This window comes from Pangasianodon hypophthalmus, chromosome 12 (assembly GCF_027358585.1).
Source record: "Pangasianodon hypophthalmus isolate fPanHyp1 chromosome 12, fPanHyp1.pri, whole genome shotgun sequence".
NCBI lineage: Eukaryota > Metazoa > Chordata > Actinopteri > Siluriformes > Pangasiidae > Pangasianodon > Pangasianodon hypophthalmus.
This window is the reverse complement of record NC_069721.1, coordinates 2,198,699-2,215,334: the sequence shown is the minus strand read 5'-3', so window position 1 is coordinate 2,215,334 and position 16,636 is coordinate 2,198,699. Positions and strand designations below refer to the sequence as shown.

The following is a 16,636-nucleotide window of genomic DNA, read 5'->3' as shown; positions in this document are numbered from 1 at the left end:
GGCAGATAATTTAGCTTATTTCATGCATTTATATCTAAGCAGCAAAATCATCTTAAAATTGTAATTATATTGCATTTTATCACTAAATAAAAATGTTTATTTGTTTATATTGTTTATTTTTGTAGTGTATTTTGGTGTACAATGTCAACAGGCCTATTGAATATTTCATAATTTTTCTTTATACACACCGTATTTAGAAATTTTGGAGAATTTTTGCACTTTTCTATTTACAAACTTGTCTGTGCTTACTTTCTTTCCATCGCCATCTCACAATTATCCATAGGAAAAGCTAATGCCTTCGTCTTTATACCGAGAAATATTTCCATGTCCACGTTCAGAGCAAAAGACAAAAAAAAAAAGAAAAGAAAAAAAAGTGGGCTAACATAAAATAAAAATAATTTTACAAAACAAAATTACAAACAGCATAGTAGTCCTATCACCTGCATGCAAATTTTTTAGTTGACTCCACTTTCCAAATTGTGCAGTGTGGATCCTTTGTTGTCATACAGTAACATACACCAATCTGACAACCACTGACAGGTGACGTGAATAACATTGTTTATCTCGTTACAGTGGCACCTGTCAAGGTTGGGAATATATTAGGCAGCAAGGGAACAGTCAGTTCTCGAAGTTGGAAGCAGGAAAAATGGGCAAGCGTAAGGATCTGAGTGACTTTGACAAGGGCCAGATTGTGATGGCTAGATGGCTGGGTCAGATCATCTCCAAAACAGCAGGTCTTATGGGGTTTTCCTAGTATGCAGTGGTTAGTACCTACCAAAAGTGGTCCAAGGAAGGACAACCGGTGAACTGGGGACAGGGTCATGGGCACCCAAAGCTCACTGATGCACGTGGCGAGTGAAGGCTAGTCCGTCTGGTCCGATCCCACAGAAGAGCTACTGTAGCACAAACTGCTGAAAAAAGTTAATGCTGGCTCTGACTGAAAGGTGTCAGAACACACAGTGCATCGCAGCTTGCTGCGTAACTGTAGAGTGGTCAAAGCGCCCATGCTGACCCTTGTGCACTTCTGTGTGTGTCGTTTACCTGGGGAAGAGATGGCACCAGGATGCACTATGGGAAGAAGGCAAGCAGGCAGAGGCAGTGTGATGCTCTGGGCAACGTTCTGCTGGGAAACTTTGGGTCCTGGCACGTACCACCAACCTAAACATTGCTTCAGACCAAGTACACCCCTTCACGGCAGCGGTATTCCCTAATGGCAGTGGCCTCTTTCAGCAGGAGAATGCGCCCTGCCACACTGCAAAAATTGTTCAGGAATGGTTTGAGTAACATGGCAAAGAGTTCAAGATGTTGACTTGGCCTCCAAATTCCCCAGATCTCAATCTGATCAAGCATCTGTGGGGTGTGCTGGACAAACAAGTCTGATCCATGGAGGCCCCACCTCACCACTTACAGGACTTAAAGGATCTGCTGCTAAAGTCGTGGTGCCAGATACCACAGCACACCTTCAGGGGTCTTGTGGAGTCCATGCCTCGACAGGTCAGAGCTGTTTTGGCGGCACAAGGGGGACCTACACAATATTAAGCAGATGGTTTTAATATTATGGCTGATTGGTGTATATCAAGCAGCTGAATGGCCGAATGGGCAAAACCACAGGTCATGGTAAAATCATAACATTTGCACACGGGAGACACAGAAGTTTGATGCCCACTCTGGCACAAACACCACTGTACCAAGAAGAGAACTCGGGATACATGATTGGATGATGTGGATAAGTGAAATGTAAGAACAATGTGCTGAGGGGAGAGTAGTACTGTAACACTTCGTTAATGCTTATCTTCCAGCTAGGTTTCTGAAAGCATGCACAGCCATCTAGCTACCTGTTAACACCTTGTAAAATTGTTCTTTTTTTAGCTATGAAAGATGTCATCTCTGCTATATTGCATATTTTTTCTTTGTATCGAGCGGCATTAGCATAATGGCAGCTAAGTGTGAGGTAATGGTATCTCTGATAATGTGGTACAACAAACATTAGTTGCTTTAAGTATCTAGATTTTACAAACAAGTAAGGCAATGCCCTTAATAAATACGCATCCTACATCATTGATTGAAAGTGATATCATGACTAACCTTGGCAACCTCGTTGGACACAGTAGATTCTGGAGGCAGAGCTTCATGTAAATGGGCGTGAGTAAAAAAAAAACATTCCGATGATGGTGTACATCATCTACCGAGCAGTTTGTGCACCAATTTTGAGTAATGTACCTTTAATAACTCGAATAACTCAAAGCTTCTCAAACTCGAACAGTATGTAGGAAAATGCCAAAATACCAAATTGTTGCAGATCTGGCCAATAAGAAGACTTCCTCTTCAATATCAACTCCAACTGCCAGGATGTTGATAAAAACACGTTCAGGTATATGGAAGGAAAAACCAAATGGCAGGCTTTTTACGTAATTATAATTATATATTATAATTCGATCTACTGATGAATGAATAAATTAATAACCCTGAATTCAGTTGAGATGCTATGCATCAAACATTTTCAGCTCAAATACAATTTATGTATATATACATTACTATTTGTCATGCTTCATCACATGTGATGAACATTTGTGAAACATTGAGCATGATGTTACTGTAAGGGAGTGAGGAGACTCCTAAGGGAACTGTTCACAGACCACAAAGTCTGTAGTTATACATGATTGACACGTTAACACAGGAGCTAATATAATGGAGGAAGTTTCTTTCAGGAAATTGATTTTAAAAACGTCCGGGCTGAGTGATATCATCCCTGAAACACAGAGACAGTAATCTGATGCAAGCAGAATGCAGTACAGGAGCTAAACAGCAGCAACTGATTAATGGAGTTGTGTACAAAAGAAGTCTTGCTTTAGTTTCTGGATCACTGAAGGATTTGTGCTGGAGACGTGAATAACCGTAAAGCCATGAAAAGAACACGCATGAGCAGAAAATGCTAAACATTACAGCTGTGCGTCGGTGCAGCTCTCAATCAATATCCTATTTGAAGCGCTGTAAGGGTTCTGAGTGAACACAATTCAGCTCTGAATCGACCTGCCTGCAGGAAGTGACCCAAAAATGCAGTGTTTTGGGATGCCAGCTGCTAAACTCAGAGCTGTTTCACTGCAGAAATGCCATGTGTTCTGCAGTAACACAAAATAAATGTGGGGTCCGATACACAAAATATTATACAACATAATTATTTATATAATTATCTAATCATTTATTTAGTGCCAACTCTGTACTCGAATGATTGTTGTGATTAGGGGTCCAAGCACTCTAGGTGCATAGGCACCCTAATGAAATTGTATGTTTTCTTCTTCTTCTTCTTCTTCCTATGGGAGTTTATAGCAGCCTATAGAGTGCTTCATACACATTTTATGAAATTTGACACAGTGATAGAAGACAGTCTCAGCTACCAAACCAGCCATTTTGGTGTAGGCCATTCTACCTTTAGAATAATAACTCTGCAACACAATGTTATTGAAATGATTCTCTTCTCTGATTCTTTGGGTCAAGACGAGTTCAGCAGACACCATGATGTTAATTTCCACCATATTGAATTTTCTGCCATTTTGAATTTTTTTCAAACACAATTTTTTCGCTTCTTCTCCTAAAAATTTTGTCCAATCGTTACCAAACTTGGATTGCAGCACCAAGAGACCAATCTTTTTTTTTTATTCTTTTTTTTAGAGACAGGACAGTTCATCCATAAAGTGCAGACAAATGACAAATTTGAAGGCAAATTCGCCATACACGAAGTGAAGTCATATCTCAGCGACACTGTAACATTTTTAGAATAAACTACAGATGAGTAAAGGATCTTGTCGTAACGGACACAAGTGAGGTAATATCTCAGCAAAGGCTTGACGTTTTGCCTTTAAATTCAGTATTTGTCCATGGGAACAAGTGCTGATTGTCCCAGTGGCTTCCTTCTGGGCTTAATCCCTTTTGAAAGGGTGGGGCCAAAATGTGCTTGGCCCCCTTAATCACTGCTTGCAGCTACATTTTTGGCATTTTTGTGCCATGTCTAACAAAAAGTATCAATTTCACTCAGATTCAGGCTCGACAAACAGGTGTGAACACACTTCCACCATTTACTATTTCTGATTTTTCTTAAGTGCTTGTGCTCTGTGGCACTCTTAAGGTGCTTTCACACTATTATTCCAAATCAGAGATAAATCAATTCTTTTGTTTGATTCACTTCCTACAGTGAGTCAATTCAGAGTCAAATTTCCCTAGTGTTCAATAGGAAGTGGATCGAGACCACCTCGCTCAGATGATCTTGGATTCGAGTGTGTGTTAATCCATTAAACCTTGTGTCTGTGAAAGCGTACTCAAGCTAGTTATTGGTGATTTTATGTGTTTATTGTGAAAAGAACTGATGAAGGGCTCATAAACACCTTAAACACACACTGTATGAAAAATACACACTTGGCAAATATATATAATTACACTCAGAGTGATTATGTGTGTGTGTGTGTTATGCTCTAAATGGGCAAGTCCTTAAACACATCATCTTACACACATCCGAAGGCACACGACATTAATTACAGCTCCCACCAGCTTCCTGACTGAAGTGTGAACACACACACAACCATAAATACAGAGTAGAGTGAGCTTTCAAACATTGACTGTACATCTGAGCAGGCTGCTGTCCTGTGTGTGTGTGTGTGTGTGTGAGACAGCGAGAGAGAGAGAGAGAGAGAGAGAGAGAGAGAGATGGACAGATTCAGCCACTGAGGAAGAGACCGCTAAAATCTCAATAAGGCATGTCATGATTCAATTACACGGCCACAATGTGGTTAGAAATCGATTCTTCATTTGTTCAGTAAATTCAATTCATGATTTTTTTTGTCCAACAGAACTGCTTGCTGCTTTAAAAGGATCTCAAACATGTTATTCTTCAAATCCACTTTGAATCTCATCTCAAGATCTCATCTATTTTCAGTCCATTGAAACTACTTTTTTTCTAAATGACTCCTGAGTCGCTTAATGTTTGATTCATTCATTCACGTTTGAAGTGAATAAAGTGGATAATGCAGTCACAGCACTTCAGTTAATGTGACTACATCACTAAATTACATGGTCTCTCTCTCTCTGGGTCTCTATTTCAGTCTCTTTTTCTCTGTCTCTCTCTCTCTATTTATCACTTTTTCATCCTCTCTCAATATCTCTCTCTCTCTCTCTCTCTCTTTCTGTCTTTATTTCATTTATCTCTGTCTCACTCACTGTTTCAGTCTCTCTTTCAATATTTCTGTCTGTCTCAGATTCGCTCTCCCTCTTTCTGTCTCTGTTTCATTATCTTGCTGTCTCTCTCTCTCTCTCTCTCTCTCGTTCGTTCTCTCACTCAATCCAATTCAGTTCAACTTAAATGAGCTTTATTGGCATGACTGTGTTGTACCACAATGTTGCCAAAGATAAATACACATTTAGTATATTTAAAACACATATAAAACATAAAAACGAAAAAGAAAACATTGCACACAAATGACAAAGAAAGAGAACAATGAGAAAGAAGTGGAAAAGGGAACTGAAAGTAGCAACTGTACTGTGAGTTAATGAGAAGTCAGTGTCTTTCCCTCATAACTGTGACAGGAGGATACATACTGAGCTGCCAGCTGAATAAAGAAGTCTGTCTTCTCTCCCAAAACACAGGAGAGTTTCTCTAGGTTACCTCTCTGAAGGAGTTCAGGTAGAATTTGCCCTATGAGTGTAAAGTATGTGTCTCTAATGGTGCGTATTTGCTGCACTCAGTGAGGAAGTGCAGCTCATCCTCCAACACTCCTTCAGTGCACTGTGAGCACAGTCTGTCCCCTCTCTCTCTCTCTCTCTCTCACACACACACACACACACACACACACATACACACACACAGTCTCTCCTCTCTCTCTCTCTCTCTCTGATTTGTAATCAGTTTTAATTCTGTGGAAGAAGATTAATTTGTTTACTTCTTTCATTTTGTTTTGCTAATCATTGCCTGTCTGAACTGGGTTTGACTGGCGTTTCTCTGCTAAATATTGTAAAGGATCACTCTCTGAGTGTCCTGCTCTGTGTATAAAGGCAGAGTGGTGGTAGTTTTCTGGGGGTGGGTCTGACAGGTGGAACCAGAATTTAGTTGTTCTCTTTTGAATATCAGCTAGAAGAGGAAACTTGCCGAGCCCCGCCCTACAAGCGAAATTCGGAATGTTTCTATGAGTTCCCAAGATATTTTTGCAAATGTGACTATGGAAAATTTCAGGTGGGCTTTTGTCCCAGGAATCATAATTTAGTTGATATTTGGGGCTCCAGATTTCACTGCCATGTAATAGAATCAGTTTAATGATGCTATCAAATATTTCCAGTCACAGTTTAACAGGGAGGATGAATTTAGACAGAGATTTCCTGATGCTATAGTAAGCTCTATGAGCCTTCTCGGTCAGATCCTTCATTGCGATGTTGAATTGTCCAGATGCAGAGATTGTCAGACTAAAGGTTGGTTCATTGTTTTCTTTTGAAATATGAAAACTTTGGACTTTTCAGTGTTTAGTGGCAAGGCCCAATTGGTACTGTAATTGTCTAACAGTGAGAGGCTTTCGTGTAGTCCCTCCTCGTTTGTTGACAGCAGCAGCAGATAGTCTTCGTATAGAAGATATTTAATTTCTCTGCCCCTGAGGGGTCAGTCCTCATGAGGATCAGGAGGGATGATTCCTGAAGGCTTGTGGCCAGTTCGTTAATGTAAATATTGAATAATATTGGGCTCTGCAGCCTTGATGAACTCTGTAAAAACTCTGTAAAAACAGTCAGCTCTTTTGTCAATGATTTTAACACAGCACTTGTTCTCGTTGTCCTTTACGATGTCGTATGTCTTTCCTCCTATTCCACTCTGAATGAGTTTCATGAAGAATCCGTTATGTCAAACTGAATCAAAGGCTTTTTAAAATTGATGAAGCAGCCAAATATTTTGCCTCTTTTTGTTTGGTGAACATGTTTTAGATAAGTGCATGTAGAGTGTAAATATGGTCAGTTGTTCTCTGTTTGAGCATGAATCCAATTTGACGACTGTGCCGTCTTGTGTTCTTGGAGGAGGTTTACTAATCTGGCTTTTATAATACTACAGAATAATTTACCCAGGTTCTGCTCACTGTGATGCCACTGATATTATTTGGGTTGTACTTGTCACCTTGTTTAAAAATTGGGGTGATATAATTTTCTTTCCAATTCTCAGGAAAGTGTCCTGATTTTAATAACAATTTGAGAATGGCACCTCTCAGTTTGGTGCTTCTATGCTCCTACATCTCATTGTATACTCTATCTGAGCCACAAGACTTTTTATTTTTGGGTGATTTGATCTTTTCAGTCAATTCATTTCATAATATATGGTTCAGTGATCCTTTATTGTACATTCCGGGTCGTGTAGCTAGGAGGTCAAATGTATCTGGTTGAGGTTTGGCTCATTTCGAGTATAGAGGTGTCCAAAATGTTCTGTCCAGATGTTTGGGTCATGGAGTTAATTAAACTGTCCCATAATTCCCAGAATGAATTCTGACTGACTCCTTCCTTGATCTTATTGAGCTTTGCTGTCATATGCTCAGCTCTTTTTCCTTCATAGTAAGTATTTTTTCATGGTTTGTGTTTGTTGATTTGATGGGTCTCTCTGTTTTTTATTTGATAGTAATCATAGTTCTTTTCTTGAACTTTGGCATTCTTTGTCAAACCAGTCAAGCTTTTGGATTTTTCTTTTTTTTTTGTTTTCAGTGTTTTGCTGGCCACTGTAGACAAAATTTTGGTTAGCTGCTCTGTTGCTGAATTAATGCTTTTTTCTTTACTCTAAATTTAGTGCATAGAAACGTGTCTAACGTTCTGGACATGAATGCAGTGGAGCTCAGCTCCGTATTGGGCAGGACTTTCTTTTCTCCAAAAAAACTTGGTGGGAAGGGAATATAGTTTGGGCATCTGGTTTGAACAAGGTAGCAGACCATTTACTTAAACCAATAACTATGTGTCTGTGGTCTGAAAGAGGCAGCTGTGGCATCACCATGAAATAGTTGATCTTATCTTGCTCTATATCTGTTATGGCGTAATCCACTGTGCTACTGCCTAGAGAAGAGCAGTAGGTAAACTGACCCAGTCCAGTTCCTTCCCTGTTCTTGTATTCAGATCTTCCATTAACAGTAGTCAGGCTAGGGCCTGAAAGTGGATGATCTCTGACTCGTATGGGGGGATATAGATAGCACACGGGCAAGTATCCTCATCCGAACAAATGAATTCCTTCTTAAGTTTCATCCAAATGTGTGCCCTGCCTTTTTTCCTGGCACAATGTAATGCCGAAGATCATCTTTTAACCAAACAATAATTCCTCCTGAGTCCCTGCCACTTCTAACATGAGGGGTTTTTTATGGATGGTATATATAATTCTCTACAGTTTGAAAGAGTGTAGTTTTTAATATCTGACCGGCTCCATGTCTCCAGTAGCATAATTATATCTGAACTACATATAATATTTACACAGTCGGGGTTAGTGCTCTTTTCTCCAAAAGAAGAAGAGAACATTCCCTGAATGTTGTAGCAGGTGATTTTTAACAATGACATTCTGAATAACTCGATTTACCAGAAAAAAGGATGTATGATTTTTTTTTTTAACCAATTGTGTTATGAGAAATACCATACAAGTTCACTTAAAAAAAAAACATATAAAATACATTAGAATGTTAAGATGCAGAACAGAAAGAGGAAAGTGGTGAGAGAAAAAAATGTTAACCAAATACCTTAACTAAACTTAAGTTGCTGATTAACTTAATAGATTATCACATATAATTCAAAGCATGTTTATCTGGCTGAGGTCACTGGGTTCTGATCTCTCTCTCTCTCTCTCTCTCGGAGTTTCAGAAGTTTTTCTTTTAGGTTTCAAAAACACGTGTTTTAATGTTTAATTCACGCTGACACAGGGTGTCTACAGATCAAATCCTTTCACCAGCTAGATGTTCTGACTGTGCGCTTTATTAACTGGGGGAAAGATTTTAAATCTTCATAACTTAATCTAGCCAAGAGAGCGAGCTCTCTCTCTCCCTCTCTCTTTCTTTCTCTCTCTCTCTCTTTCAGATCGATCCTCTCCAGGGTGGCTGCTGTGAAATCAGTCTTCCTGTTGTGGCACATTACCCAGAAATCACCACACCACAAAACACAGCTGTGTGTGTGTGATTATAGAGGAGGCATGTAGTTATGAACATGTGAGTGATTACAGGGTGGACATGTGGCTCTCTGGGTATGAAGAAGGACAGCTAGGTCTTAACACTCCCTCTGTTTATTATCACAGAGATACGTGTAGAAATTCGACCAAATCTCATTGCTATAACGTGTTCAGGACCAGAGCTACGAGATGCTAGCAAACCCATCAGATATACCACACTTCCTTCTTAGCCTAGAAGATGCTGCTCCAGTTGTTCAGTTGTGTTTCCTGTTACACACTATCTCTGGGAAGATATCTGTCTTTATGTTACAGACGTCTGCACCATGGATGCTTAGCATCGCTAACATTCGGCTGAACAGGGTAATGGCAACACAAGGGTTAAATCATGCTTTAAATGGACGCTCAGACAGATTTTCACATTCCCTTCCCAGCTGAAGTCACATACAAGCCTCTTCAAATGAATATTCATGAGCAGAGGAAGTGACATCACTGTTCAGGTTGACTGTAAACCTCATTCGACCTTACTCCATGGGCCTCTTTTTATGTGGCCGTTAGCTTGAAAAAAATCACCGTCAAGTCGGCCATCTTTCCACCAATAAGAAGAGCGCGGCCATGTTCCGTAGTAACTCCTCCTTCTCATTAATATTCATGATCACTGGTGAATAATTAATTCAGCTGTAGCCTGCTGGACCAATCAGGATCAGATTTAGCATAATTTTAGCTGATTTACAGATTTAGTCAGGTTGTCGATCTTGAGTATGAAACCAAGAGAACAGTTTTCTCACATTCTTGTTCAAAGGATCAGGTAAGAGACCATTCCATTATTTATTGTTCATTTTCGTATATACATCTCGTTTGTTTGCTTTGTGCGACTCAAGAAGTTTGAGCTAGTCACTTTGTTTTGACAGCTTCGTATTTAAAAATCGGCGTCACGGGAAACGCGTTAAGAACTTTGTTAAGTGCCAGAAGGTTCTAGATGTACCTCATCTCCCAGCTGTTTCCGTGACGTCCCAGCATGAGCGGGTAAACAGCTGCAGAATGAGAGTAAAGTCAGTATTCCTGGAGTGCAATAAACACCGAATGTCCACAATCATCCGAACGGCGTCCTAAGAATAGCCTCCTGCTCTCCCACAGGTCCACTTCCTCATTACATCACGGGAAACGGCTGTATCCAAGACAACCGTAACACCCCCCTCCCCCTCCACCCCATCCACTTTCTTCTCCCTCTTTTCGCCATGGCAACTAGAGAAAGGGCATCAAATAATTATAAGTCAGCATTATTATTTAACAGCAGAGGGGTTAAACTCGTCCTGCTTTCATTAACGTCCCAAATCTTTACACTCATTTTTTTTTACATTAACCCGACATGAACAAAGATCGTTTAATAATTAATCAAAGGTAATCATTTATCTTACATTGTGTGCTTCATACTCAAGGTCGAAGCCTGATATGTCAGGAATTCAAACAATTTCAGTTACCTTTATGCTAATTCTGACCCTGATTGGTCCCGCAGGCTACAGCTGGATTAATTATTCGCCTGTTCTCATGAATATTAATGAGAAGAAGGTGTTACTACGGAACGTCAAAAAGCTTTGCGAGTGTGCTGTGCTCATAAGTGGAAAGGCTAACACACACACACACACACACACACACACACACAAACACAGCTTCAAGCTAATTCAACCCTTGTGCATCAATTAGCCTCCACTGTTGGGGTCGGATGAGGAGAGAATTTTTAATTCCCCTGATTTTCATCCATTTTGATGGTAGATTTACTGCACAGATTTCCCGAGTCAAGTTTATCAGTAACCAAATCATCCCCAAAAGGCAGATAACATTCAAAACAGCACTTACAGAGCGGTCCAAAATAGGCACTGTTTACTTATTTCCCCTCAGACCATGGCGGTTTCCAGGGAAACGACCCCGGAGGTGCGAGGTGGGGTAATGGCTATGAACGAGAGGGTATGAAGGGGAGTGGAAGGGACTGACGCACTTACTATCTCTTCACCTCAGAGATATGATTATAATATAATATAATGTATCCTTAATAATGTTCATTATGTGTAGAGATTATACAGATATATCACTGACGTAACAAAAACGCTCTACTTGATGTGATTAATAAAAAAATGTTCTATTTGACTAATAAAACGCTCAAATACAATGACAGACGTCTTTATCCAGACTCCACGAGAACAGCAGCTGGCAAACTGGGGCCCTTGTCAAGTATTACACAAAGAACATCTGGATGCTCTTTTCAAGTCTGACCTGCAATCCGACAAGCAGGTAAACTTTTTTTTCCATCGAGAACTACTGCTAAGTGTAAATACATCTTTTCGTTTAATGATCTGGAGACTGTTATTCACTCTTTCGTTTCCTCTCCAATTGATTATTGCAGTTCTCTCTACGTGGGACCCTGTCGCATCTCCGACCCTTCTGACCAGCACCAGAACGAGGGAACACATCTCTCCTGTCTCTTTCACTGACTGCCAGTCAAGTACAGAACAGAGTTCAAGCGTTTGTTACTTGGCACTGAGTTATACCGTATCTCTGACCTTTCAGATCCTCTAATCAACTATTTTTAACCGTTCCTCAGACTTGGACGAAGCTCAGAGGTGACTGGGAATTTTCTGTCGCAGCTCCAAGATTGTGGAACAGCTAATCATTTTTCATAAACTCATCCCTCCCCCCACCATAGACATGTTTAATCCAATCTAAAAAAACATATTTATCTTCCCAAGCATTTGAAGGTCTTTAAGATCTGCAGTATCAGGTCTTCTTTTTCTGTCCTGACTGTGATTTTGTCTTTTAATGTTTTTATTTCTTCTTTGATTTACTGCTTTAGTCTTATTTTTATTCGTCGTCACTAATTTTAAAGCTCTAATTTTAAAGCTTTTCTTGCCGTGACTAATAAACCTTCTCTGGTCTACATGACTAATAAAACACTTTTCATGACATTATTAAAAAAAAAACAACAACACTGTACTTGACATTACTAATAAAAACCTACTTAACATGACTAATAAAAACGCTCTACTTGGTGCTTAAAGCAAAACTCTAATAACGTGAGTAAAAAATATGACTATTAAATGTTAGTCTTGTCAAGTAGCGCTTTTTTTATTAGTCACATCACTTTTACGTGACTAAACGTGACTAATAAAGCTAGTAAAAACGCTCTACTTGACGTGACTAATAAAGATCTACTAAATGTGACTAATAAAAACTCTATTCTTGATGTGATTAATAAAAAAATACAGCATTTCATATGACTAATAAAAACACTTTTCCTGACGTGACTGTTACAAAAGCTCTAATGGAAACTAATCACTAATAGAAATGTTTTACCTGACGTGACTAATTTTTAAAAAAAAACTTGTACTTGACGTCACTAATAAAAACTTTTCTGACACGATTAATAAAAAGGCTCTTTCTGATGTGACTAAAGCAAAAAACTCTAATAACGTGAGTAATAAATATAACTAAACGTGACTTAAAAAAAAAAAAACTCTTCTGGACATGGCTATTAAAAACGTTCTACTTGACGTGACTAATAAAGATCTACTAAATATGACTAAAAAACTTAAAAACTCTCTAGTCTACGTAGCTAATAAAAATCTCTCTTCTTGATGTGATTAATAACAAAAATACAGCTCTCGACATGACTAATAAAAACGCTTGTCCTGACGTGACTGATTTAAAAAAACTTGTACTTGACATTACTAATAAAAACACTCGACTTGATGTCACTAATAAAAACGTTCTTTCTGATGTGACTAAAGCAAAAAACGCTAATTACGTGAGTAAAAAATATGACTAATAAACATGACTAATGAAAAAGCTCTACTTGATGTGACTAATAAAAAAACTGCACCTGATGTACTAACATAAACTCTGTGTAGTCTCCATGATGAATAAACACGTTCTTCTTGACACGATTAATAAAAAAGCACAAACGCAACTAATTTTTTTTAAAAAAACAACAAACGTTCTTCTTGATATGTCTAATAAAAAGCTGTGAAAATTGACCAAGATGCTCCAATCATGACACTATAAATCATAAAAACTGATTCAGGAGGCAATAACAGCGTGCTGAAGGTCAGAAGCGACGTTTCGAGACAGAAGTACGTGGATAAGTGTGTGTGGATATCCGTGTTGTTGCGAATGAGAGGAACACACACACACACACACACACACAGGCGTGCTTCTCCTCCGAGCTTTCTGCATTCGTGACTCGCTTTCTGCTGCTGTTGTACGGTCCAACGTGAACACCCTAAAGATTTCAACCTGCCAACAACAACAACAACAAAAAAAACCAGTTTATATCCAAGTCTCAGGTTTCCTCAGCAGAAAATCTCACCTGGATTCTGTAGATTTGTTGCTGAGCTGCTGCTGTAATCATAAAGACTGTCCTGTGCTCATCCCAGGACTCTTCTTCAGAATATTCTCACACTGTAAACACACTCAGTTCTCTCTGGCTTTACACTTTACTCCTCTACACACTTCTATACTGTAATATTTAACATGGTTAAGACTTTGTACCACTGATCAGAAAGTCAGGAACCCCAGCACCGCCAGGCTGCCGCTGCCGGGCCCTCGAGCGAGGCCCTCAAGTGCTCAGATGTAAGAATGAGATAAATGTAAGTCGCTCTGGATAAGATAAGAATTGTACGTAAATGTAAATGTAAATGGAAGTGAATAATCCCACTATCTGAAGCAAATGGAGTCCATTTTGAGGCTCAGGGTTTCTTCCTCATGGCTTCTCAGGGAGTTTTTCCTCACAGCTCTCACCTAAGGGCTCACGCGCATTTTTACTCTGTTAGCTAGCTGGCTAATTCAGCTAGCTGGCTAATTCAGCTCACACTCAGTAACCCGGAAATCTCTGCCATCCTACAGGGAAGTCAATAAGAGCCGGTTATATCATGTTCCTGACAGAAAAACTGGAGTAAACATCACCGTGTTCGTGAATTATAGCGTTAACTAGCAGAGTGACGCTCTCGGGTTCAGTGATCGCCTTGACAACAGGCCACGCCCCCTGACAACCACGGCTCCGTCCCTAACCGCATACTAGCGCGTAATGTCCTGTGACCTAATGCTCAGTGCTGTTTAATCGTGCGGATTGGGACGCAGCCGTGGGTACTGCAGCACTCATCATGCACTCATTAACACTGCTGGGATGATTAGAGATGTAATAAAAGACGCATTTTATCATTACACAGCGTTAATGAAGGCGCGCGCGCGACCTACCCGTGTTGCTGCTCTTCTCCAGTGTGGTGATTATGCAGGATTGGAGACTGCTTTCCAACCCTGAGAAACCTTCTTAAAACCGTAAAAATAAAACTGGAAATACAGTAAAAGCCTGATGTTAATAGAAGGGGGAAAAAACAGCCAAGTGTATGAAGAACATACACTGATGCTCCAATCAGCTCCCACTGAATCCGGGGTGATCCATTTGCTCAGCGCGCTGCTGGGCTCTTAAAGCGGAAACGCACTGAGTGGTGGGCCCGCGTGCGCCTCTGCTGCCGCCGTGAGCCTGGCGCTGGCGTGTGTTGCCGCTTTAAGCAGCACTGCCTGCACAGACCCAGCCGCAGCCTGTAGTGCACCGTTTCATTAAAGCCACTTAATGCTTGTGTTTTTAACAGAAACACTCCAAACACTAGTATGGGCTGGTGATATACTCTATTTAAAAAAAAAAAAAAAAAAACACACACGCACAAACCAGAGTCTTGTTTCCACCTTCACATTAAAGCATCTGAAATCACACTGCTATTCACAATTCTAGGATATATTCAGTTTATATGTATATATGTATATATATACATTCCCATGAATTACTGTATGTATATCAGTCCCATCACTAATAAACCACAGATCTGTCTCCATCTGACACCAGGAGGCTTCCGTAACACCCTTTGAATCCCGTGAGTAAGGAATAAAACACACCGAGCATGCCGTTATAGGAAAATAATCAACGCCGGGGTGGTGTCATGAAGCGCAGTTAGTGCCTATGACAGAATGTACTTAAGTGTTTTGTTCCTCATACCACACCAATTTGACAAAGTTAATGTTGTGGAACGTCCACAACACAAATTATCACTATCACACGTTCCCTCGCCAGCCTGGTCATGTTAGCATGTCCTAAAATCTTTCCAGTGTCAGAAAATTGATTAAGCTCTTGTTAAAAACCCCTGACATTGGAGACTCCTTCCGTAAATGTTAAAATAAACGTCTCCTTACAAGAAACTTGACCATATCAACGATCGCACACGTTTAGTCTGTTTATGTGGCAGCCACTTCAACAGATTTGTTATTTATGGTTTTAATTTTACAATGTTCACTAGTCAGGTAGCAAACTGATGTTGGTCCAGTGTTAACCCAACATCAGCCATTGGGTTGGGTGCCAATGTTGGCCCAATGTAATTCTGTCCTTCGGGCCGACGAACTAGTGGCCCAACAAACTTTCAGCCATGTTTAAATCCACCATGCCAACACTGGCCCAACATAATTTTGACCCACTGGTTCAATGTTGGACCAACAGATTTTCAGCCACCTTTAACTCCACCTTGTCCAACATTGGCAGGGTTATGAAATGTGTTTTTTCGCCAACAAGGCCATCCAAAACAGACGTTGGGCCAGTGTTGGGCCAGTAGCTCCCCAGGTAACAATTTTTTGTTTTTTGATGCTACATATGTGTACATTGATAACTAACACTTAGCAAAAAAAAACTAACACTTAGCAAAAAAACTGTTGTTTTATCATTCAAACAATTTAGTAAACTGATGTGGGGAAAAAAAAAAAATTGCGCCACAACCCCAAAGTCTGCTACCAAAAAGCCGAGAACAGCACGTAACAAATAATTACCACCTCGGTTAATTGTGACTGAAAGTAAAGTACAATTAAATATCAACATAAACATTTGTTTACAAGTATTTTGGCATAGATTATTATTGGTTACTAAGTCTCTGGTGGAAACTAGGTCTCAACAGACCAATATATATATATATATATATATATTTGTGTGTGTGTGTGAAGGGCCTCAGTGTTCAGCTTTAGGTCATTGCTAAGCAAAATACTTAGCAAATCCTTAGTTCAGTTAGCAGTCTTTGCTAAGTGTAATTACAGGGCAACTTTAGTCATATTGAGCCTTTTCTAAGTAATTTACCAACATTTCTGAGGAAAATGTTGATATTTCTGACAGTTTTGTCTCAATTATAGCGATTTATACTAGCCAGTTATGTTATAAGCTTCACTGTTTAGCTAGTTTATGCTAAACGTCCATGTTGCTTAGTTGCTTAGCAACAGTGTTCAACACATAAAGAGTCCAAAAGTGTTTACGGTATATCCAAATTTTATGTCCAAAATGGCGTCTAATATTTATAACTACTTGCTTGGCAAGAAAATTAGCACAGAGAACTGAATTATAACTGGGACTGAACATAAACCGTTCGCTAATCCCCAATAACAAGTTTGAAATAAAGGGAAATGATGTTAAAA

The 16,636-nt window shown here is 39.6% G+C and overlaps 1 protein-coding gene across 4 annotated transcripts in view; it reads right to left on the bottom strand.

Annotated features, from left to right (window-relative positions):
- Positions 1-14,619, bottom strand: part of mpp2b (MAGUK p55 scaffold protein 2b) — a 43,244-nt gene extending 28,625 nt beyond the window's left edge. The window contains exon 1 of one of the 4 annotated variants that reach the window (XM_026947871.3): positions 14,390-14,619. Coding sequence is in view for 2 of the 4 variants with exons in the window: in XM_034309412.2 (XP_034165303.1) it covers positions 2,086-2,132 (47 nt within the window). In the remaining 2 variants the exon portion in view is untranslated. Of the gene's footprint in view, positions 1-2,085; positions 2,316-13,502; positions 14,353-14,389 lie in introns of those variants that run through there. The other 3 variants (XM_026947872.3, XM_034309412.2, XM_034309413.2) reach the window with 3 other exon arrangements.
- Between the last annotated feature and the right edge of the window lie 2,017 nt (positions 14,620-16,636).